Source organism: Pelmatolapia mariae, linkage group LG10_11 (genome assembly GCF_036321145.2).
Source record: "Pelmatolapia mariae isolate MD_Pm_ZW linkage group LG10_11, Pm_UMD_F_2, whole genome shotgun sequence".
In the NCBI taxonomy this organism is placed as follows: domain Eukaryota; kingdom Metazoa; phylum Chordata; class Actinopteri; order Cichliformes; family Cichlidae; genus Pelmatolapia; species Pelmatolapia mariae.
The window spans coordinates 45,011,338-45,037,403 of record NC_086236.1 but is presented as its reverse complement, the minus strand read 5'-3'; the positions used below and the strand labels follow the sequence as shown (position 1 = coordinate 45,037,403).

Sequence of the window (26,066 nt, the reverse complement as noted above, 5' to 3'; positions counted from 1 at the left end):
TTGTTTTCTTTGATGTCGCCTACGCCATCCACTGTTTTGCGTAATCGCGATGCAGCTCCGATGGATGCTGCACTTTATTTTTAGGATCGGAGAATGAGGAGGGAAGAAGGCAGTGCCTTGGAAAACGTGGGTGGGCACATGGTCTCTCTCTCGCTCTCCCTCTCGCTCTCTCCTGTATATAGTAAAGGCTCTTTGATGGAGACTCCATCATACCGCAGTTCGCTTTTACGCAGAGAAGATGAGCTCACGGATAGCCAAATCCAAACCGGCGATGAAACTGATGGTGGTGAGTAGCCAAAATGTTTGCAGCTCCGCTCCTTGGATATGCTCAGCAGTAGAGGAGCACTTTATTCTGAAGGAATGACTTTTTCATGTCTTCTTTTTCCTTCTTTTTTGTGTGTGTGTGTGTGTGTGTGTGTGTGTGTGTGTGTTTTTTTTTAATATATTAAATTACTGATCCTTCGTTGGATTTTGCGATACACAGATTTCAGATTTCAGAAATGAGAATAAATCTGGAGATCTGTAGTAGTTTGGCATAATTTGAATACAGCGACTTGCATGTATTGTCGTTAAGGGCTAGATAAGGAAACGCTAAATATTTGCCAACCACATGTTCCCTCTGTGCAGCACGCCTCTGTTCAGGTACTTTGATGATTCCCCATTAATGAGAGGGGCCAGTCATTAGGCTGTGCGCCACAATCGAAGTGTACCCCTAAATATTGTTCGGTCCTGGTATTTGATGCTGCTATGTCGGGCTTTAATAGATGCATTAATATGTGAGCATATAGTTGCTTTTCAGACTTGGCTGCCATTCTCCATATGAGACGCAGATGACAATCTAGTTTGTGTAACTGCTGCATGAGTTTGCATCCCATTTTATGGTGTGTTGTATCTAGTTTATGCTAATGGCAGAAAGTGTCAGATATATTAGTAGTATGTTTTAGAGCTATGTTAGGGTTTTTTTTAAAGAGCTATTCAAGTAAATTGTCCGGTGTTGTTTATGTTGGGGATTTGTTTGCATTTGGTAATGAATGGCGCTCATGTTTTATTCACTGCTCTGTGCAGCCTCTACATCTTCAAACACGATCTATAATTTTCTCAGATAAATTAAATTTCACTCTGGCTAGTATTTCATTGCTTTTAATACAGCGTGATTAAAATGAATGAAATGTTATCCTCCAAAAGCAGAGTGGCACGGTGAATTCCCAGCAGATGGTACAGTGCGTCTGACTTTACACCAATTTGCTCTTTTTTTGATGTTTGCCTCTGAGCTTGCATCAGTTGTTTCCATTGGTGTGTTTTGCATGCTGTCCTGTGTCGGGGCCTTTTCTGGTTTTGCATATGTTCATGTATGCTCAAGATGGGTATCAGTCCAGAAACAGATAAAACTCTGTAGCTCCAAAACACTGATCTAATATCCTTGTGGCCTGCGTAGCTGTTTGCGTTTGTGTGAGAGTGCAGGAAAAAGAGAGATTTTTTTTTTGCCAAGCACGGTCAGTTAGGAAGATGCGTGTTGTTTGTGCGTAATTCAGCGAACAAGGCTGTGAAATAGTAGTTTATATGACCATATAATGTGATACTCAGTACAGATTAGTTCCTCTAACTCAGTGTAGCCTGTCCTAAAATAGGCAAATATTCTGCTCTTTTGTTTATGCATTGTTCAGTTAGTCAGCCAGTACATCAGTCATTTGGTGAGTAAGACGGGCAACTTTCTGGCAACTGTTTACTCAGTCAGTCTTGACTGGCAACATCCAGCCAACATCTCCATCTCCTCTGAATCCACCACATGATATGCTTGTTTGTCTGCCTGTCAGCCAGGCTTGGTTGCAGTCTGTCTGAAAAACAATTCTGTGGTAAATGGACACTGCAATTTTGGGTCTTAAATACACCTCCAGCACCTGTGTGCTCTTCCTGTTGCACTGCATACTCCTCACACATGTGCTTGTGTTGGCTCCAGAAAAAATTTGTTTGGGCCATTGCCCAGCATGATCCCAGTGGAATAGTTCATCCTGTCAACCTGCTTTTATGAAGGCACATGTTTCAATATGTAAACAGTCATTTTCGTTGAAAGGGCAAAAATAACGCACCACTGTCAGAGCAGCAGGTAGTCAGTCAGTTGTTGTTGTCAGTGTGTCAACATGACTGTTAACCAGCATGGTTGGATAATCCTACCTCTAATCCTCATGCAGGGACATGCTTTCTCCCCCTTTGTTATTATCCATTATCTACTATCTGTGTTCTCTTTATCTTTACGCCGCCTCCACTTTACGCTCTGCTGTGGCCGTTGGCATTAGCAACAGCAACTTCCTCAAACCTAGCCGCAGGTTCACACGCAGGCTGAAGAAGCTACAGAGAGCTCACTTGGCCAAACACTGGAGAAAGGGTGAGGAATGGCGGGAAAAGACAGAGTTGGGTAGGAAGGTATCACAGCAACATGTTTTAAACAAACAAGCGCAAATGTTTATTCAGAACGCAACAATTGCCTCCGAAGGTTACTTCCATACACCTAACTTCCCGTTTCCATTAACAGTAGGTATTGATAGCAGAAGTTTGTGTGTGGGAGCCTGGGGTGGCTAGGGAGGGGCGAGTGGGATGGAGCAATTAATGGATACAAAGAGGAGAAAGAGAGCCTGCTGTTTATCTCTTACTACTGTATGAATCATACTAAAAACAGCATGACTGATATGATGCAAATTTCTGTAGTAAAAGATTACGTGACATTAGATGTGTAACAACACGAGAACAGTTTGATTTATTTGGTTTGGTTTCAGCAAGCAGAGGAATAAAAACATCCACAAATGTTTAAATTAGTAAAAACTACAACAGTCCAGATAATCACAGTGATCACAGAAGTAGAAGAAGTAAAGCTTGGGCCCCTCGATATGATCACAGCATAAAACTACAGGATCTCCTCTTTGTATCCAAATGTTGTGCTGGTGTAGCAATTCAGAAAAGTGATCAGATTTGGTCTAAAATAGCTCAGAGTTTTAACTAAAGAACTATAAAGCACTTTCTCAAATAACAGTTCCATCACTGGGACAGTTTGCATGCTTGTGTGTTTATCCAACGGCCCAAATATTTTCTGTTTAACATTTTTACAATAAAGAGAAAAACCCAGCAAAAATCACAAAGAAAGGCTCCTTCAGACTGAGAAAGATTTTTGCACGGCAGCACGCTTTCTGGGTTAGAGCGTCTTGACACAATATCCACAATAAACATTAGCTCTCGTGCATAAACGACTCAGTAATTTAGCTTAATCTGTAAAATATTCTAGCAGCCAATTAGAGATTAGAAGTTTCTCCAGCGTGAGAACATGGTGTGAGCGCACCGAGCAGAGACTGCTTGATGTGGTGTGGCATCGCGTGTCGCATAAGTGAAAAAAGACATTGACCTGTGCACACACCCACGGAGGCACACATGCACGCGTAGGCACGCGCACACACGCACAGGCTGGAATCCCCCCTCAGACCACCTGCGCTCTGCAGTTAACTGAATCCATGTGCCTGGTGGATAAGCTGGTGCAACGTGGTTTGATCCCTTTGTGCCACAGCTCTTCTCCTCATGCCATGAATTTAAAGCTGACCTCAGGCAAACCGAGCACGGAGTCTGTTTTTTTGCGCTGCATTTCAGCATAGTCCAAACTCTATCTGCTGCAAGTTAGTTAAACACTGTGGCTAATTTCTCCTGGACAGATTTTTGACATTTCCACGAGTAACACAAAGTATTGTGTTTCTGTTTCATAATGCAATTGTGATTTACTAAATCGCATTAAAATTTCCCAAGCTCTTTTTTTTTAAAACATTTGAATCATTTTATCCTGTAGTTTAACCCTTCGGAACACATCAACACAAATGAAATGCATTCGGTTAGCAATAGGACACTGATATTTTGCCTTTTCGTGCTAGCTGACCTGTTTGACCTGACCTCTTCACAAACAAATTCAGTCAGAGAGGATGTAAAAAAGGCCCCAATAAACTGCTTTATGTCAGCGCAATAGATTTGCACATAGGTTCCAGTCAAAGTATGCCATCATAGTGATAGATCAGTGACAGATAAACAAAACATGAAAAGTGTGTACCTCTGCTCGCTTAATCTCAGAGCCAGTAAATAGCTCACTGGATTGGGTATCACTTGTGTTGAATGTTGTGGGTAGCTAGCACAAATGAGACGCTTTTGAGTTGCTATTGATCCAATATAACCATGTCTGTCACCACCTTCTACAGCATGGAACCCACTCCCGCTGTTTGTTTTGTCTTTATTAAAGAGAAAACATCTCTTAAAGCAGCACATGTTCTCTGTTAAAGCATTGGTAGAAATTTCTCCTCATAAACACGAAGCTTTTTGCTCAGCTCAGTTCAAACGGGATTCGCTGGCACAGATTATATAAGCAAACTATATCTGATGAAGCGGGTTTATCCAGTATAAATATAGACTGTTTTATTCTAACTTTTTAGTTTAATCCACAGAAATGTGGGAACTTTGTGAGCCTCCTTTTCCAGCAAGCCGTTTTACAGTGTCGCTTGCAATCATTTACATGTAGCAGCTGCTCTGCCTTGCTCAAGGGCTTTTGCACAGGAATGCTAGAAAATTATCACCATCTCCGTACCTTCACCCTTGATTTTCTCCTCTGAGCTGGCTGAGCTCCAAATAGGATATGTCTCTTGCTAAGCACTCCTCTGATGATGCTAACATTATAATTATGGCTGTCAGTGGCCCCTAGCTGCTGTGTAATTTAGATTTCCCGTGGTCGTCCATGATGTCGTCAGATGGCAGCTTCTAAGGAGACAGACGGGTGAAAAGTTCAGTATCTTTCATAGCTGTTGATAGATGGAGTCACACGCTCCACAGGACGTCCATCCCAGTGAGTTAATTTTTAAAAAGTTGACATTTTCTCTTCTTCAGTAGCAGAAAGCTACCGTGCTGGGTGGTTTGGATAATTTAGTACTGCCCATCAGAAAGTGACCAGAAGGCAGGAAGTGCCTTAAATAATGTCCAGAACCTTCTCTGAAAAACAATACAGCGTACATGCAGTCAGATGATCTAAGAGATAACATCTGTATATGCAATAATCTTTCACTACGGAGTTATACATCTGTTGAACAACACTAATTGTTGTCAAACACTTGTTTTACTTTATGAGGGTTGGCCTTGAATTTTACTTTGTTTTTCTTTAAAAGTCTGCTACATCTGTTTCTCAGGCCTCTGGTTCATTCACTTTGAAGATGACGAAAGCATATGTGCACTGAACACATGTACTGTGTAGCGGTACACTGCACAACCGAGGCATTTCTCAGACCCAACCTAAAAAGCATCATTGTACTTTATTTTATTCATTTTTATTACCTTTTATACATTTCCTGTCACTGCTTTGTGCTTGCATGTCACAGATTTAGGCAAATCAAACTTGTTTCACAAAAAGTACTAAAGGCAGGACAACAAGGACAGATGGACTGAAAATAAGAAAGTGAACTTTGATAGATCAAAATCAACAAAAGGTGCATGAGAGTCCAACAAAACTAGGTACAAGCACTAGACATCAAACCCTAAACTCAAGCAAGATGAAAGGCATGATAGGGATACAGAGGGGAAAGACAGGATTATACAGTGTACATGCAAAGAGCACTAAATGAGAGAACACAGGTGGAACTAGTAGGGACGTGGAAATCGGTTACAAAGGTGGTAAAATAAAGGCAAAGACAGCAACTACAAAAAAGATACAGAATGAAGCAGATTGCTAAAATAAAGCAGGACATGACTTTAACTGTGACGCAGGAAGCACATATAGACAGACAGAGGGAGGAAAAAGCATGCACATGGCAAGCTATTGTGCCATTTGAAGGATTTCTAAAACAAAAGTGGCAAACACTTATCACGGGCTCTGACCGAGGGTTGGACTGTCCTGCCAGTAAACCACACCTGGATGATCCAGGTGATCCTCTGTTAGTCACTCAGCATACTCCACTCTCCTGTTTCTAAATCAATTGGATTTGGTCTCTGGGCTTAATGGAGTGTATATACACATTTCTTAATTTAAGGAGTAAGACTATGATTATGGGTTTGAATCCTGCTGGGGCCACCCAGACTACAAACAAAGTCATGCTACTGCTCAGCAAGTCGCTGATGAAAGCCTTCCACTGAACGTTCGGTGGAAGAGGTCGATAGGTTTTGCCGGGAAAAGCACTGCGCTCTCCAGGCTGTTTGATGTTAGGTTTCTATTATGGTGTGCGAAACCCATTCATCTATTTTTGCCGTCTTCCTCCATGATGACCATTGGAAAGGGAAACAGAATAAGATGACACAAATAACAAAACGCGTATATGCAGGGTGCACGTAGAGTAGTAGTGTGGACGTAAACGCAGTGACGCTTAGGAAAAACACGTCATTTGTAGTCATTTGTAGAATGAGCAGTTTGTTCAGTAACATGTGGCAGGACAGGGAAGTCGCAGCTGTACTGCACACTGTTTCTCCCAAACTCACACCCACTCATAAACACGCGTAGATTTCTTGTGAAAAGACCTTTTTTCTTTTAATTCTTCAATATTGATTAAAGGATACAGAGGCAGTCATCATGTAACACACACACACATTCTGGTTTTCCAGCGGTCCTTTAGTTGCATGCTCATTTACACAAAGTCGACTGTTTTTTGTGGCTCCGAGTTCTAAGGTGAATGGGATAAGTACAAATGCATGCACGCAGGAAGGAGATCAGTGGTGTGCTGCGGGTAATCTGTAGAACAGAGTGGGTGACTGTTTTGTATTCTGGTGGTGAATGGGGAAAGCCCAGTAACCTCCAACAGTACTCTTTATGAACGGCAGCCAGGAGACCACAGAGCGCGCAAACCAGCTCTGAGGAAGATGGTAATTGGACATGAACATCGACCAACACGCACACACCCATATACACACACACGCAAACACACGCACACATTCCTGCATGCTCGCACCCCTGCACACACATGCATGGGAGTTGTTGTTTGTCATACAAATTCATTTATTTTTGAAGATGCACACATGATATGAAGCAAGAAACCACATGCAAACACACACTCACACACAATACAAGACGGTCTATTGTTGGTTAGTCGTCCAAGCAGTGAGGATGTATCCAGGCCAACGGGAAAGTCCAAAGAACCAATGGCTAAGGGCCTTTGAGTGGAAGAAGCCTAATGTGTGACATCTGGTCTGCATGTGCCCTCGACCGGCTAGATTGGCTCCATGTTAAACATGCTCACCAACTGATACCTCATATTTTAGAAATGACCCAAGCGTTTCAGTTTTTGCCTAGGCGATGATACATGGGCTTGTTTTTGTGCATTAGTTACACAGGCTTGTCAGAGCCTCGCTGAAAACCACCCACTTTACAGAGTATCCATAACGATGGGCTGGTTTTGGGTGGCTGAGGAGAGTGTGGGTGTGGTGTGGATCTTAATCTGGGGCAGTATTAAAGTGCGATAGATCACCTCTGAATCACATCAGATGCTTTTCAGCTACAAAGCAGCCGAGCTTATGGGGCTGCCGGCATGGGTAGGGAACTGCTAGTGAGGGCAGAGAACACAAGGCTGCACAACTAATGCCTGTAATCCTGTGTCATGCACTTCTTTTATTTCAATGTGTAGAAAATTTTGGCATGACTGAAACATCTGAATTCATTTAAAAAGCTTTGGATTAAAGTCAAACAGATGAGAAATGATGCCAGAAGGCCAATAAAATCATTTTGATCCCTTTATTAATCCTAAAAGTTGAGATCAACAAAAAGCATTTACTGAAAATAATGACGAGTTGAGGCAAAAAAAAAAGGGATGTTACTGCCCCGAAAGTTTAAAATACACTGGTGCTATTCTTGAGAATTTGTCCCTATAGAGTAATCAATTTCAGGGAAACTAGTCTATTCTGATTCTCTGAACTGCACTCTGAAGAGCAGCAGAAAAAACTTCAGGACCTTATGTCCACCAGGAGCTTTACTGCTCTGACCTTACATTCAACTCGTTCTTACTGGAATCTTTGGGTTGGCGAGTGCTCCAAAATATAAAAATGTTTGATTCTTTTGCCAAAGTGAAGCTGTTCACGAGATGGGTTTCATTAGAGATTTTGTCACTGCTGTTGAGTCAGTTCCTGAAGCGACTTACTTTCTTTCTCTTGCAGCTTTTGACAGCTTCTCTCTCCTGGGCCTTTCAGCAGCAAGCTGAACAACCAACGTACCTGCACCGTGACCCCGCGACATCCGCATTCCTCACGTGTAACCAGTGCCCACCTGGCACAGCGGTGAAACGACACTGCACTGCCGACATGCCCACAGAGTGCCAGCCCTGTCCTGACAGGCATTTTGCAGAGGACTGGCACTGGGGGGAGAAATGCCAGTACTGCACCTCGGTACGTATGAGGCCATCAACCTAACATTCAGTTCTAGTTTTTCTTCTTAATAGAAACTAGGGCTACATGTTTCATGAGGCCGATAATGGTTCCTTTGTTGTGTGTTCAGACCGTAACTGACTGGTTTTTGTGACAATTACTGGATTTTGTAGTAAAAAAAGATCTCCCCAATGTATCGTCTCATACCTAAAAGAATTTCCCAGAGCTGAAATCAAAGTATGGTCAGGAATTATGCACATACCTTTAGTTTTTTGTCTTCCAGCTTTTTTCAGTGGTGCTTTTATGTGGCTTTGCTGGTGTCTTTTCCCAAGATGCATGACCTTACTGTTTATTTATGTTTTGGTGCTGCATTTGTCTTTTTTTTAAGCCAGTATTTCCACTTCAGTTTTTGTTACTAAAAATGAAAGTCCCAGTTTGCTCATTGTGGTAGAATGATCTTCCCCCAGAGTTTTGATGTTTCTCCTCCGCAACTCCAGATAAATTATGCAATCACCGCTTTTTCATGATACTCCTTGTATTGTTAACATGCCTGCTTTGTGATGCTTTTAAATTTCAGTTTTTGTCTTTCCAACAGACTAATATGATATTTGAGACAAGTTGCAGAGCAGAAGCATGATGTTCTTTATGACCTGCGTTGCTGTAAACTGCTGTGTTGTTTATAGCAACACATGCAAACAAACTTTTACTTACATTTTCTGTGCGTGTGCAGCTTTACAGCTTCACATGTGTGACCGTCATTGTCTCTGTGTTCCCGTTTAGGTGTGTAAGGAGAGACAGCTAGTGAAGCAGCAGTGCAACAGCACTCATGATCAGCTGTGCGAATGTGCTCCAGGTTTCCACCTAGTGATAGAGTTCTGTATTGCACACAAGGCCTGTTCACCTGGATATGGAGTGGCAGCTTTAGGTAAGAGTAACATCCACATTAAGAATATTATTCAGACTGAGCAGTTTCTATAGAAATTGTTTGAAAAACGAAAACTGCTGGTTTGGGCAGCGCAAACACTTTCACAAAATGCTTTGATTTTATTTTTTTTTACTGAAAACATGAAAACTGATCAGAAATTCTGCAAAAGGCAGTTAAGGATTAATACAATCATAAATAGATAATGATTTTTAATCAAATTGCTACTGAGGCCCATTTTCAGCAGCTTTTGCTCCGGTGCAACATTTTGCAAATTTATTGTTTTACAAAAAAAAAAAATCAAGAGTACCGTTCCTTTCACAAACTACCGTTTCCTGAAGCTGCCAGTCAAGGACCTGGGAGGCATTTTGCACTGACGCCTCCTGCTTTCTTTTTTTGTGGTTAACTCAGACTACTTCTGTTAAGGCAGCGGTCTGTGAAGATATTGCTGTGGTCCTGCAACTAGCCAAATTCATTGCTTGTTTAATGAGAAAAACTGTTTCCAGCTGTACAAATGGGCCTCTGCAGATGTTATGTATATTAAAAGCAATCAATAATTTATGATTAACAGTAATCATTTACAACATTTCTGACTATTTTCATATCATATCAAATAAAACAAATGTGTTTTTCCTCCTAAAGAAAGGAGATTCCAGGGTGACGTCAAACCTTTGTGTAAATTGGACTGAAATGAGTAGATTGCTACCAGAAGCAGGAGTGTAAATATAAGGCTCGCGGGCCAGATTTGCCCCAACAAAGACTGCAGTCCAGCCCACTGGAAATCTTTAGAAAGTGTAAAAAGGAGATACATTTTTAATTTCAATTGTATTTTTTAATACATTTTACAGCTTTTCCTGCCGATAAAGCACTCCCCCAGAGGCACCAAAAGTAATGAAATAACAGATAAACAATTCAATGACAGAAACAATTCATTTTTTTATGATCTACTATAGAATTTTCTCACAGTAAAATAAATAAATAAATAAAATAGGCATTTTTTAATGAACAAAAACTTTCTGTGGTGACAAGCTGCCACAACTTTTTTATTTCTTACAGTATAGGCAGTAGGAAATACATGTAAATAAACAGCTTCTTTCATTTACTGCAGGATTCCTTTATCGGGGGGAAACACTCTGTTATACTTTTTAAAAATAAATAATCAGATTTTATATTATTATATTATTTCACATGTCAAATGTGTAGTTAAACTGATAGGAAAGGGTTTTCACTGGTCCAGCCCATTTAAAATCTAAGTGGGCTGTATGAAGCCCACCGTGTACAATGGAATTTGACTTCGCTGACACCAGGTGTCTGTAATAGCGCAAGAGAAAATTCAGTCTGCATGTAAACTAGACAGTTGTAGTGGTTTATCTTAGTGAGTAAACATGAGAAAAGTGCAGTATGTGTGCTTAAAGGGACACTCAGTCTGCGTGTCACTGTAACAAGTATCTTTTCTTTGATCTTCTTTCGATCTCACAAATTTCCCGGGCGGGTTACACTGTACTGGCCTATCAGAAACTTTGATAAAGCAGAGAGATGCGTCAGTTACATTTTCACATTCTGATATGTTCTTAATTGTATCACCAGACACCAGGTTTTTCTTCCTCTTCTTCCGAATATGTGAACCAAACCCATTCCTGATGAGCATCTCCCTTTTCACAGAAAAAAACCTTTTTAAAGTGTTTCTTAGAAATGTTCTACTTCTCTGTTTGTGTGTCTTCCTCACAGAGGCATTTTCACCATTTTCTGCTCTGTGTTTCCTGGCAGTGAGAGGCTATCAGGGTTTTTGATGTAGCTGTTAAAACATGCATGCCCGTCTTTGTTGTGCTTGTGAATTAGAGCGCTAGATGTGTGAAACGGCCAGTTAAGTTTTAGCTAAGAACAATCTTAACAACTTTATTGCTACATATGCACGATTAAGCTGACTAACTGGCACATAAATGCATTTGTCCATGTTGAGAAAAAACAAAATAACTTGATGATGAATGTTTCTGAGTCAACAGGAGACCTTAAAAGTTAGTCATGACATCATAAAGTGTCTGTGCAAATAAAACAGTCAGGTATGTCCTGAAGCTGTGAAATATGTAACTATAGCCTTTCTCCAAAAAATGTATCTAATACAGAACCTTTATGTGTTCTAACACTGATATACAGCATGTCTGACCTGACTCAGTCTCTTCCACTTTAGTCTGTGTTGTTAGTGATATGAAGTCCTTTGAATGGTCAGCAAGACTAGTTATAGAAATGCCTGTCCATTCCAGAGTTCATCAAACCGTGAAAACAAACTGTCTACTGGCATCACTCAGAAAATTAGAATTCAGGTTACTTTGTGTCATTCAGTGTGCGCCAAATGAACCACAGCAAATGTATATATCGTTATAATAGCTATAACTCATTTCCTTTGATTCCAGGCCTTCAAAGCTAGCCGTGTAGCTTTATCTGTGACTTTTTTTTTAATCACATCCTGTAGTGTTCAAAGGTTTTTATGTAAATCAGAGAAGCTAAATCAGAGTGTTCTATGTCTACATCCCTCAGATAAATTATAATTTGCCTAGTATGTTGCATTTTATATGGTGTCTTCAGTTTTAAAAGTAAGCAACAGATGATAATGTGACATTTTGAAAGAGTGAAAGCACTTTCTCATTTGTTCCTTTTGTACCTGATAATGCAAATTTTAAAGCATAAAGAGGAAACTTGATCGATGAGTCATCCACTTATTTCGCCCTTCCTGTGCTTCCTCTTAGAAATATGATGCAACAGTTTCTAGTTTCTCCGGCAGATTCAACTTAGTCAGTGTGATGTCTCAGACCTTACAAAGACTTAAAATTATGCTGTAGTTTCTGTGTATATGTATATGCGATGGTCCATGCAGGTCCATTGGTTGGCATGAGGCTCCAAATTGACTTCTGCATAGTAGCAACACAGCAAGCACACTTTAAAGAACTGTAATAGGAATGACTATATATCTATCCTCACCAGGCACTTTGTTAGGTAAACCTTGCTGTTGCTGGGTTGGAGCCTTATTTGTGGCTTACAATCATTCCTCAGATTACATGTTGACATGACAGGATCACACAGTTGCTGCAGATTTGTGAGCACCACATCCCCAAGTCGCTCTACTGGATTGAGATTCGGTGACTGGCCAGTGAACTCACTGTCCTCTTCAGACCAGTTTGAGATGATCTAAGTTTTGTGACAAGGTGCATTATCCTGTTGGAACAGCCACCAGAAGATGGTCATAAAGGGTTGGACATGGTCATCAAAAATAAACTGTGGCATTTGAATGATGATCAGCTGTTACCAAGGGAGCCAGATTGTGCCAAGCAGCAACAACAATCTGAGCCACTGATACAAAGCAGGACTAATCCATGGATTCATGATGTTTACGCCAAATTCTAACCCTACCATCTGAGTGTTTAAACAGAAATCATACCAGGCTACAATTTCCAATCTTCTGTTTTGGTGAGCAAATTGTAGCCTCAGCTTCCTGCTCTTAGGTGAAAGGAGTGGCACCCGGTGTGGTCTTCTGCTGTGTAAGAGGTATGCAGAAGAGCATCAGATATGCCTCTTGCCTTCCTAAAAGCTCAAAGCCATTTGTTCAGTCTCCTCTGACCATTCTCTATAAACCCTAGAGATAGTTTTTTGGGGAAGATACTTGGACCTGTCTGCCTGGCACCAACCATTTAAAGCCATTGAAATCACATTTCTTTCCCTTTCTGATGTTTAGTTTGAACTCTAGTTGCCATGTTATTTGCTGACCAGATATTTCTGTTAACGAGCAGTTAGACAAAGACCTGATAAAGTGACTGCTGAGTTTTTAATGTTCTGCAGCTGTGTGAGTCCATGCAACGATCATTCATGCTTAAGAGGTATTGTGTCCATCAACACCTGATACAATAACCATGCGTCAATATCATAGTGGATATCCAATCTGATTTTTTTTTTCAGATTCCTTCCTTAGTGTGTCAGTAGGAACTGTTGGTGAGAAAGTCTGATTTTAAGCATACCAGTGCACAGAATCTGGTATTTGTACTGGAACCACAGCATAAACTAACACCAACCTTCTCATGACTTCATGTTAAACTTTAGACCAGAGTCCAGAAATCACACGGATGAAACAACATTTTCCATCGATTGTGGTTATCATGTGACCCCTGCAATACTTTTTTCCATAAATTCCACTGACCTTAATCCACAATCAGCAGACATGAGACAGCAATTTAGGGGATTCCCCCCCCCCCCACTGAAGCTGAAAGACTTATTATGTAATGCCTCGAGCTGTGGTTAAACCACAGGATGCTGGGTCAGTCTTCTGACAACACAAGCCTTTTATGACTCCGTCTTTTTCCCCCTTGATCTCCTGATTGTTTGTTTCTGGTTAGAATTCTCTGTCATTCTCCGAATGGGATTTGCTATGTGGTTCATCTGTGTTTTTGGAATCCGATCAATATGGTAGACAGTACGGGGGGAGGGGGGAACAGTGTGCAAATCAAGTTTTCGTGAGTAATTTTTTTTTTGCCTCTTCCATGTTTGTTTGATCATTATATTGTTAGGCAAACAAGTGTTAGATCATCAAAATTTCCAAAATACCCAAGATTTATTTTTGTTCAACATTTATTTAGTCAGGTGACGACTTCCTTGATTAAATAAATCAGCAGTAATTAACTTGGAAACCAGTTTTCTAGAGCAGACTGAACAACTGCAGCATCAAAAGTTGCACACAAAACTACAACTACTAACAATAGTAGTAGTTAATATTATCACTATTATAAGCTGTCATTATAATAAAACTTTGATGAACAACAAATGAATGAATGAATCAAATAAGTGTTTCACTTTTTATTCATACAATGTGTTTAATCTATACATGTCTAGAGTCTTTAGTCAATAACTAGTAAACCTTTTATTACATAAACATTAACGATAATATGTGCACCATTAATCAGATCTAAAGCAATTTCTTTTAGCAAAGTGCTGACATGCATTCTTTAAATTTTTTTCCGCAGAGGAAATTCTGAGAAATTGACATTAAAGTCAGCAATAAAATATAACCGTCATACTACAGTTATAGGCTGTCACGTTGTCATCTGACACAGTACATGCTTTGTCATGACTCGTACAGGAAACGTTTTTGATTGTTTTTGTATGCATATAAGGCGATGGTTTCCTATTTGACGATATGTTTTCAAGAAAGGACGCATTGTACCATGGTAGCGGGAAACTAATCAAAGGTTAAATCTGAAATAAGCATGGCTTGTCGTCCCACGCACTTTCACTTCAAGATCAAAATAAAATGAGGATGTGATTACTAGTTCCACTTCATGGACTGTCATGCGTGCTGATGGTCATATACCAGAAGTTGTGATGGTTTCCTGTAATGTTATTGTGGCAACTGTCAAATGAGATTATAAAAAAAAGTCACGTATCTAAATATAGTTTTAAAGTCACAGCATATTATAGTAAATCAACTGTAAAATAAAGTTCTCAAAACATGCCTACGTATTACTATTAGAAGTGGCTTTGGCTGCAAAAAAATCAGCTGACAAATCACATTGCAGCTAAATCACATGACATCATAGTAAGAGCATGTAAGATACAGAATGAAGGCGGTGTAGTGACTACGACTGATATGAGTCATTCTCTGAAACACGCTCTCATTATGATGAGCTTTCACATGTCTCTGCGGTTCTTAGAATCACATCTGCTTCTTTTTGCACTAAATGGTGAAAATGGCTGAGTTTCAGTTGAAGCTCTAGATGAGAAAAAAAATCTGTGGTTAGGTGTTTTCTCACATGCTCAGAAGTGTCACTTCTATCAGTTTTCATTTGCAAAACTTCTCTCTGTAAATCTCTTCCAGGTACGCCAGTGAGTGACACAGTGTGTGAACTTTGCCCTGATGGTCATTTCTCCCCGGGTGGCTCCTCCACCAAGCCGTGCCAGCCTCACACGAACTGCTCAGAATTGGGCCTCAAGACACTGAGATGGGGCACGTCCACTACAGACAGCCAGTGTGGCACTCCGGACAAGAAGGCAACGCTGGAGTGCTCTCATCATCAAACTTTGTGCCAGACTGGTGAGAACATACGCGCTGTCATGTTGGGCATGGCGCTGCAGAAAAAGATCATATGGAACGTTTTAGGACTAATCCTGGAATCTGGGCTGATCATTAGCACAGTGTTTATCCAACACACACACATAAACGCACACACACACACATGCACCAGTGTTGTTGAGTTAACCTCAGCTGTCAACAACTTAAAAATCAACTTGAAGTGAATTATTTCAAACATGTGGTCATTTTCACTCCTAAAGGCAGGGGATTTCCTCGGTCAGGTTCGCTGTCCAGATTCCAATCTTTTGCAAATTCTTGCGTGCCTTAAAACCAACACAGCAGTGAAAACCAAAGGGTTGAACGCTGGATGTTTATGGCATTGTTGTCAAAAAGACCCATGATGGATCAATTACCCCCTTTAACTGTCACATCCCCAAACACAATAACAGAGGAAACTGAGTCAAACACGAAAAGAGACGCAAGGCACGCTGGTTGCTCTTTGTTACTCAGACTTTGACTGTGACAGATGCTGAAGGATAATTTGAGATGAGAAGCCGCAAGTATGACACTAAATTCCCAGACCGTGAGAAACCACAGACACTGGAGAACACACACATGCAGATGTACAGACCCTGGCGCACTCATATGCCACACTTAGACGAAAACACACAAAGCTGTGGTCCCTCTGGGAGGGTGATGCTCTCCTCAAACATTCATTCACAAATTGCCTTCCTGGTAACTACACCACCGCAGAGTGCCTGCTTCAAATCCTGGAACAGCTTAGCAGTGTTTTTGAGCAAAAAATGTAAAATTGAAAGCAGTTGGGATTCCCAAAGTCGGTATTAAGCCACCAGGAAGTCACTGTTAGTTGTGGAGCGAGCCGCAATTACATCACTCATAAATTACTGAAATGATCAACATGAAACATGAAATTTGGTGTAATTTCACATCATCTTTAATAAAAAGGATGTGAAATTGCACATCATATGAAGTGTGTCCGGTTGGGAGTGTCCTCAGCGAAAGCAGGAAGAAGAATGTTCGCTTGGCTGCCTTAAAAAATGTAGAGCATCAGGCTTGGCTACAGTTTGGCTCGGCTAGTAGGAGTGATCCCAATGAGGAACAGAAAGAAAAGACATCTGTGGTTCTCCCGTGGTCAAATTACAAGGCAACACTCTAAACATAGGCAAAACACATGCAAACACAAAAAATATGCAGAAGTAAACTGATGAAATAACATGTGTTGAAATCCATTATATCTAATTTTAAACTGCCTTCAATTAGGAACAAAAAAAAGAAAAGAAAAGAAAGTTACTTTATGTTGTTATCCCAGATTCCCAGTCATCCTTATTCACTTGCAGATTGAGGTTATTAAAGTGGAGACTATGGAGTCTTTGCTGTTGATTTTATGGTTGAAGAGTTGCAGTGACACAGATGAATAAGCAAAACATAGTGAAACTGTTACGTCAGTAAACATAGTGTGTAATGTCAGTTACACAGCGATGTCTATTTAAAGTGTGCAAACATGCGGTAATGTGCCACCACAAACTGTCGTGGAATCGCTTCACAAATGTGCAATTGGGACTTAGTTGGGAACCTCTAAGGTTAGTTTGGCGTTATCTACGGATACCGATTTAAACAAGGGGAGAAAAATAAAAGATCTACAACCAATAAGACCTATGTTTAACATAGCTGATCACACTAAGATGTCAAGCATTGTACTAAAAGCTGGGCCATGTTTGGGCAGGTGTCACTCTACCAGCCCGCTTGTCATACTGGAATACATAAGGCCAATGGTTTGGAATTTACTAAAGTTGTTTTATTACTTGTGAACAGTTACTCATTTGTAACAGGTTGTTACAGGAATGTTAATTCCTTCTGGTTTAAGCAAATGGATGTCAAGCATCACCATCCAGAACTTTTGTGCATGTGTGTGTTTTCAAGCCCACTTTCCTTCTCTTTCCAGATGTGACTCTTTGTGAAGAGGCGGTTTTCCAGTCGCTAGCCTCGCTGCGACTTTCCTCGGTGCCCCTGGAACGACTGTTGGACAGTCTTCCTGGGAAGAGGGTGGATCGTAAGAGCCTGGAGAGGCTGAAGAAGACCTGCTCTCCCCAGCAGCAGGTTCTCCACCTTCTGCGACTGTGGAGAGAGCAGAACAAAGACCAGGACAAGCTGTATGGCTTCATACAAGGTATAAAATAAGATTTACAAAAATGCTGCACCAGCACAAACTGGGTTTTTGTTTAAAAAAAAAAAAGGAAAAAAAGACTCAGAGATTTTAGAGACTGACCTAGTTGCACATATGTTGCTGTGAGTTTCTTTCTCAAGGTGCAAAATACAGGGAGGAGGATATTTAAATCAAGCACATAAACCGACCACACATATGAGCAGCGTCTGAGTGTTGTGCTCACATGCTATTTTGCCCTGTTTAACATATCTGTTCGCTATTTTAATTTTTGCATTGGTGTACTAATGTAAACATACTTTATTTGAAGGTGTGAACCACTGTGAGAGGAAGGTCTCCCGCTGCAGCAGTCTAAAAAACTTGACGCTCGACGACCTCATGAAGGTAACGAACAGCTTGCCGGGAGTGAAAGTTAAGGAGGCGGATGTCCGGGCCGTGGTCTCTTCTTGCCTCCCCAGGCAGTACATTCTGCAGCTTCTTCACCTCTGGAAAAAAGCAAACCACAACCTGGACCTACCAAATGCTCTGTCTCACAGTCTGAGGGTCCTGCGCAACCAACAGGCACCACGTTATCTGCTCAAAGGCCTGAAGAAGATCAGCCGCATCATTGGAACCACCTCGGCACAAAAGATGTTTCAGAAGATGTTTGTCAGTATGCTTCAGGATGGATCGTGTTTTAAAGCCCATAAACCATTAAATGAATAAGCAGTAGACAGGTACAAATAGAAATAGATACAACCTAAAGCATAAATAAACACTATTTCACTGACAAAAAAGGGAACACTAAAAAGATACACAATGAGCAGGGAGGTGCATTTTTTTTTGTAATAGTGAGAGATCTTTATACTATCAAAGCTATGCATATACTGCCTAAAAATGGATTTTCCTAACTTCAACATGGAAGGAAAGATGGAAAAATAAATTTGTCTTTGCTTCTCTGATTTTTTTTCTAACCTAAACGAGGCACTAATAACTTTACCCTCAGTCCACGGTAACCGTCCGCAAGGAAGAATCTGACAAAAAAAAGAGGTGTTCACACATCTGTGTACTGAATACGGATGTAAACAAAAGGTTTTTGAAAAAAAAAGAAGATTTTTTAGAACTTCATGACTGGAGTCTGTGAAAAATTAAAAAAATGTTATTTAAGATGTAAATATTAATACTATTTTATAGAAAATGGTCTGGCAGATGTTGTTATTGTTGCTTTCTCGCTGTTTGAGAGGAAGGATTTGGTTTCATAATGAAATATTTTTTCTCATTTGTTGGTGTGTTTCTTCTGGACTGCTGACAAGCAAAGCTCATCGTTATTATTTTGTAGTTGTTACTTATATGAATGTACAAAGGAGTGCAATTGTTTTCTATTTAAAAAAGTAATTTTTACTTTCTGAACATGTAAAGGCTTATGTTTATTACTTCTTAGAAATACTGGATTCCAAATGCTGCAAGTTAATGAAGTGATATTTGTTTTATATTTTTGTTGTATCGCGTTTTTACTATAAGTGTATGATCTTTGTTGTATATATGTGCCTGACTGGTCCTTTTTAAGCTTGTTTAAGTTGTGAACATTGATGACAAATGATCTGACTAAATTCAGTGTGTAAAGATGCATTGTTTCATTATAAATATGCAATGAACAGACAGATGATTTTAGTCTTGTGATTTCACAGCAGTGTTAAATGTATGAGCTAGAATATCAGTATCAGCTTTACCGGACCCTTGAAAATCGGTGAAACTACCTATAATTTTCAAGGTAAATGTGTCTGAAAAAACCCCCGCACAATACATCATGTTTTCTGGTAAATCAACTATATTGAATGCTTTTAGTTTTAAAATCCTCCAAGGGTGCCTTCCCTAAGATGGAAGGGGACTGAATGGCTGACTGGAACAAACAATCTGTACTTCTGATCTCTTCACCGAGAAGAATTTGGTCTTCCCCAGCTTAGCGATCAAGGCGTACAGTGAGTTTCCTGACAGAGCCACTTTGATGTGAGTCACCTACATTAGATCAGCTTTTCCAAGATGTCAGTGTTGCTTCTATTTACACCAAAGTGCACATGAAGCCTGCCAGGATTAGAAACAGAGGCACTGCAGTTACATTTGGATATAGGCCTTGATGATTTCTCTAAGTATGAAAGTGCAGCTGACGTTTCATGGTGGGTCAAATGTCTGAAGTTAAAGGATCACGGTGCATGTAATGTGTACTATAATCATAACTTGATGCTGATTTCGTGTATATCTCACAGGCAGTATCATTTTTCTGTAGCGGTGAGGACTTAAGAACTCAGTGATTGAATTGCATAGAAGTGAAGAGTGCAAAAACCTTTTATGGCCAGGATACATTCTGAATTACGCACAGAGGATGTGTCACATTTCAGATCATCTGGTTTTGAAACCCATATTTCACATGAGCGAGTGCCAGTTTTCAGCATGTGACTGAAAGGTTGACCTGATTTTGAGTCGACACACCTACGCAATCTTCTAAACCTTCTAAATTCCGCAAAGCCAGCACGATACATAACATCTTAAAAGGACCCACAATAAGTGCTACTCAACTAAAAAAAAAGTCATATGGTCACATCGGAAGAGCTGAAAAAAGATATGAAAATTAGCACATTTATATATGGTATCATTTGCATTTTTTAGACTACACAGCGTTTTTAAACTGTGGATTCTGGCATGTTTGCAATAATAATTTAAAGAACAAAATTAGGACCATAAATCGTGCAATACAAAGTTAGTTAGAGTCAGAAAGAATTTAAGAACTTAAGAAATAAAGGAAATTTGATAAATGTAGGTTGTGCTTGTGGGCACAAAGCATTTCCTGCACCGACAGAGCAGTAAATGTGACATTTTATTGCAGGCTGTAAAGTGTGCACATGATAGACTCATCATGCCTATCAGTTGTTGATGAAAGCTAAGGAAACCACTCTAAAGGATCATTTTGAACCCTTTTTCTCCTTATCAGCCCATCCCAAAATACACAGTGCACTTGAGGATTGAGTGAAAAACTCAAGTTTCATTTTTTTTTACAGCATCACACAGGAAACAAGAAACACTGCTGTAAGTTAGTCACACCAAACCAGCTGGTCCCTAAACTGTCAGCACTTTAAATGCTGGAGATTCGGGAGGATCAAATAGGGAGGAGACACTTTGTCCTTCCTCCTGCTGCTGATTTTCATATCCTAGATCTGATTTCCAGTTATTCCCAGTGAAAATTCCTGCCCCTATTTAAAATTCAGAATTCAAGCCTTTCTGAGTCAGACTGGATACAGACCTCAGCAGGATCGCCATCAATGCAAGGACGAAGGAAAAAAACACCATCTACTCTATGTGAGGTATTACTATTACAGAAGCTTATAATTAGTTGCCTATAAGTGTAGTTATACTAGATTACAACTGTAGTATGTGAGCTACACTTATCAGCAGGTACTGTTCGTCTCCACAGCTTTCTGTACTAGTGCCGTTCCTGCTCTCTGGTGAGATATGCTGCATCAGGGTGGAGGACTCTGATCCCATCTATGAGCACCAAGACCCATTAACCACAGAAACACTCACAGGCTCCGAGTGTCCACTTACTGCATCATCACTGTGTACCTGTGGAACTACCTGCTCTGCGTGTGTGTCACCTGTGAAAGTCTAAAAGGTGTGTGTAGGTGTGTTTTTAGTTTGTGGATTCAAATTTTGTTGGAACTTTCTCAGGTGAGACTTCCGTGACATTCCTTTCAGGATTCTTCAGCGTGCACAGGATGCCTGCTGGGAGGACTTGTATTGCCAGGTGAACCTGCTCCTTACTTACTTACTCCTTACACTCCTTCACCTCTTAAATAATAAAAAAGGAATAATATTATGAAGGCTCCTGATGAACTCATGACCATTATGGGAAAAAAATCCTTATTTTTTATATATAAATCAAATGCACAAATTGGTCAAATTAACCTATTAAATACAATGAACAAGTACAGTGAAACACATCCCACCACAGTTGAGTCATGCTCATATTCTGTGGAAACAGGAAGAGAACAGAGAAATGAAGATTCTGCTGTGACTCACTGACCAGTTCGTTTTGCTAATTCATCAGACTGTAAACCCCAATCAGTGACTCACTAACATATTCTGCAAATTAAAAGGGGGACTCACATAGTGACGTATGATTTTGCCTGTTTCAAGAACCAGGCAGTAGAAAAAAAAGATCAAAAATTTGTATTAACCCGCACATCATATGCAAATGACAGCACAGACACATTTCCCTGAAAGTTTAGAAGTTTTTCAAGTTGTGCAAAGACAGATATTTCTCAAAAACCTGTGACTCATGTGTGATAAGATATATTACTGTAACATTGTAGGCTTCTTTATTTCGCTATAAATTATATTCATCAAATTCCCACACATTAAAGAAACAACTGAGCTTTTAAAACTGTGCAAGCTTTGAACTTTTGAATGCAATATTACACAATTCACTGTGTATTCAATGACATTACAAAGTAATCATGCAAAATGAAAACACACACATACATACAGTGGCTTGCAAAAGTATTCGGCCCCCTTGAACTTTTCCACATTTTGTCACATTACAGCCACAAACATGAATCAATTTTATTGGAATTCCACGTGAAAGACCAATACAAAGTGGTGTACACGTGAGAAGTGGAATGAAAATCATACATGATTCCAAACATTTTTTACAAATAAATAACTGAAAAGTGGGGTGTGCATAATTATTCAGCCCCCTTTGGTCTGAGTGCAGTCAGATGCCCATAGACACTGCCTGATGAGTGCTAATGACTAAATAGAGTGCACCTGTGTGTAATCTAATGTCAGTACAAATACAGCTGCTCTGTGACGGCCTCAGAGGTTGTCTAAGAGAATATTGGGAGCAACAACACCATGAAGGCCAAAGAACACCCCAGACAGGTCAGGGATAAAGTTATTGAGAAATTTAAAGCAGGCTTAGGCTACAAAAAGATTTCCCAAGCCTTGAACATCCCACGGAGCACTGTTCAAGTGATCATTCAGAAATGGAAGGAGTATGGCACAACTGTAAACCTACCAAGACAAGGCCGTCCACCTAAACTCACAGGCCGAACAAGGAGAGCGCTGATCAGAAATGCAGCCAAGAGGCCCATGGTGACTCTGGACGAGCTGCAGAGATCTACAGCTCAGGTGGGGGAATCTGTCCATAGGACAACTATTAGTCGTGCGCTGCACAAAATTGGCCTTTATGGAAGAGTGGCAAGAAGAAAGCCATTGTTAACAGAAAACCATAAGAAGTCCCGTTTGCAGTTTGCCACAAGCCATGTGGGGGACACAGCTAACATGTGGAAGAAGGTGCTCTGGTCAGATGAGACCAAAATGGAACTTTTTGGCCAAAATGCAAAACGCTATGTGTGGTGGAAAACTAACACTGCACATCACTCTGAACACACCATCCCCACTGTCAAATATGGTGGTGGCAGCATCATGCTCTGGGGGTGCTTCTCTTCAGCAGGGACAGGGAAGCTGGTCAGAGTTGATGGGGAGATGGATGGAGCCAAACACAGGGCAATCTTGGAAGAAAACCTCTTGGAGTCTGCAAAAGACTTGAGACTGGGGCGGAGGTTCACCTTCCAGCGGGACAACGACCCTAAACATAAAGCCAGGGCAACAATGGAATGGTTTAAAACAAAACTTAAAAGTATTGACCAAAGGGGGCTGAATAATTACGCACACCCCACTTTTCAGTTATTTATTTGTAAAAAATGTTTGGAATCATGTATGATTTTCATTCCACTTCTCACGTGTACACCACTTTGTATTGGTCTTTCACGTGGAATTCCAATAAAATTGATTCATGTTTGTGGCTGTAATGTGACAAAATGTGGAAAAGTTCAAGGGGGACGAATACTTTTGCAAGCCACTGTATATTTGACCCTACACTTTACAGAAGATTTAAGGTCTTTTAAGAGTAAACAGCAAACTATATGCTCTAATCATGTAAGCTCATATCAGTGGCCTCCCAGCAACAAGTTGGTGAAATCTGAAAATTAGCTTAAATGTGACGTGGAAATGTGAATTATTTCTGTCAGACAAGGAGGAACCAAAAAACTCTGTCACAACACTTGATTAAGATGACACATAAAAAGTTAGCAACAGGCAGTGAGTGAAACTAAATCACACATTACTCCAAATACTTCCTTCCATTTTCTGACAGTTTCTTTTTTCAATAACATTGCTTTACTACACAGAAGTAGTTTGACCTTTAAGATGAAGTTTACAGCTGATTAGACAAACCACATCACCCACCCACGCAGGAAGGGTTCCTATAAAAGCCGAGTGCTGTCAAATCCTCTTTGACAGACATCCCATCATGAACATGGTGAGTATTTGACACAAATATGGAGCTTAAAATGGGAATACGTGATAGGTTCTCATTTCAAAAATTTTAAAACTCATTTATATTTATTTTACACAGTGTGCAAATTCTAGAAATGGGGAAATGTTTTACAATAGAAAAAGAATAAACAGAGATATGCATTTATGTTTAATTACATTTGATTATGTAACGCGAAATAGTTAAATACTTTAAACACTTTTATCAATGATTTATAGAGGAAGTTTGCCACAGTGGACTCTTTTGTGCTTACAGTGTACAGATGGTTTATCCATTAGATGTTGCATTGAGGTTAAAGAGGTTTCCTCTTGTTAGTTTCATTCTGGCCCCTGAAAAGTCAATGTAGAAGCTAAATATCAGGTCAGATCAGACAAGAGGTAACTTAAAAACAAAACACAGCTAATGTGAGAGGATTAAAAACAAACAAATGCTTCCATATTTTTGATGCGTGTTCCTGTGTTACTGTTTTTGACTTGCGGTTTCAAGTTGTGCAATTTAACCTAGTAAATATTTCCACTACTTTAGGTGAAATTTTAGAACTACAGGATGAGTGAGCTATAACTCACAGGCATAGCAAATCACATGTTCTGAGGTAATTTCAGCACTTATCATCAGGTGTTATTTCTCTTCACAGCTTGTCGTGCCAGCGCTGTTCCTGCTCTCTGGTTCACTCTGTGGTGCCTCAGTGGTGGATCCTGTTCCCACCTTTGACTACCGAGACCCATTAACCAAAGAAATCCTCAAATGTCCCAAGTGTCCACCAGGCACGTTCATGTCTGCTCGTTGCACTGCCACCACACCCACACAGTGTCAGTCGTGCAAAAATGGCCACTTCACCGAGCTGTGGAACTACCTGCCCAGGTGTCTGTACTGCAGCAACCTTTGCACAGGTAACCAGGAGGTGGAAACAGAGTGCTCCCCGACAACCAACAGGATCTGTCGGTGCAAAGAAGGCTTTTACTTGGCTGATGACTTCTGTATCAGGCACACAGAGTGTGGCCCCGGATACGGGATTCAAACCAAAGGTACAGTATTCATTTATTAAATATGAACTACTAAACCATCCATCCATCCATCTTCTTCTGTTTATCCAAAACATCAGTATGTCTAACTCATTTTACACTTCCACTGAATGTAGTGACCTGAAGTCCTCTGTTGTCCTGTCTTAGGTACACAGCAGACAAACACTGTTTGTGAAAAGTGTCCAGAGGGATATTTTTCCAGCTCATCTTCTGCTGTGGATTTGTGTGTAAAACATCAGGAGTGCACCAGCGGGCAGAGCGTACTCCTCACTGGCTCAGCCTATTCTGACACTGTGTGTGGCACCTGTGAGAGTCTTGCACACGGAGGTATGTTATTAATGTTATCTGCCAAAAACAAAATATTTTTTTCATGCAACCACATTTACAAAGTTATTTCAAACTTTCTCAGGTGAGACTCTCAGGACACTCCTCTCAGGATTCTTCCATACACACAGGATGCGTGTAGGAAAAATCAAGAAATTTGTTTCCAAGTGAGCACACTCTTTGTCTGTTTGATTATTCTCCAGCACTCCTTCACCTCTAAATTCAAAAAAGATGCCAATTAAACCATTGTCTCCCTGCAACAGATACATCATTACCTCGTCGGAAGAGAGGTGCAGTCTCCCCAAACAGAGAGAGCCTCTCATGGATCACATCATAGACTGGCTGGCAAAGGCTCCAGAGGAAAAGCTGAGGAAGGTTCCCGACATGCTAAGAGCTTCAGATCTTAACTCCATGGCAGAAAGACTAAAGAAGAGACTCCATGAGATTAAGCAGCAGAACCCAAACTGCAGCTTAACAATAGATGAAGTAAACAATGCTCTCTAGTCTGCAGTCTGTTACACACTGAAAACATTTTCATAAGTGTTATAGGAGGATATTTTTACACCATTCTCCATTTTATTGGCATACATGCATTGTAATAAAGGCAGACAAATGTTAACACAAATAATATTATTTTTATACATTGAGGCTTCTGATTAGAAGACATATGACTCCATTACAGATGAGTCTGGTGAATTATTCCTATGAAATAAGGGCCACAATGAACAAGCTATTAAATACATATATTGACATTGCTACAGCTGTTTTTGTAAATGTTGTACCTAACTCCATATTGTTACAAACTTAAGGATGGAAAATAAAAAAAACAACAACTAGGAATTCCACAC

General features: G+C 40.3%; 2 protein-coding genes across 3 annotated transcripts; both read left to right on the top strand.

Annotated features, from left to right (window-relative positions):
• The first annotated feature begins 208 nt into the window (after positions 1 to 208).
• LOC134637140 (tumor necrosis factor receptor superfamily member 11B-like) lies at positions 209 to 19,014 on the top strand. Of its 2 annotated transcripts, none has more exons than XM_063487488.1 (6): positions 209 to 286; positions 8,143 to 8,370; positions 9,130 to 9,274; positions 15,129 to 15,344; positions 17,287 to 17,511; positions 17,816 to 19,014. In XM_063487488.1, exons 1-6 carry the CDS (start codon positions 239 to 241, stop codon positions 18,208 to 18,210), a joined length of 1,257 nt encoding a protein of 418 aa, XP_063343558.1. In that variant the 5' UTR covers positions 209 to 238; the 3' UTR covers positions 18,211 to 19,014. The 2 variants fall into 2 exon arrangements, with proteins under 2 accessions (XP_063343558.1, XP_063343559.1); XM_063487489.1 differs by having other exon boundaries at positions 224 to 286; positions 8,176 to 8,370.
• Positions 19,015 to 23,834: 4,820 nt separating this feature from the next.
• LOC134637390 (tumor necrosis factor receptor superfamily member 6B-like) lies at positions 23,835 to 25,741 on the top strand. Its single transcript, XM_063487809.1, has 5 exons — positions 23,835 to 23,857; positions 24,507 to 24,897; positions 25,042 to 25,221; positions 25,304 to 25,385; positions 25,482 to 25,741. Exons 1-5 carry the CDS (start codon positions 23,849 to 23,851, stop codon positions 25,720 to 25,722), a joined length of 903 nt encoding a protein of 300 aa, XP_063343879.1. The 5' UTR covers positions 23,835 to 23,848; the 3' UTR covers positions 25,723 to 25,741.
• Positions 25,742 to 26,066: the final 325 nt, after the last annotated feature.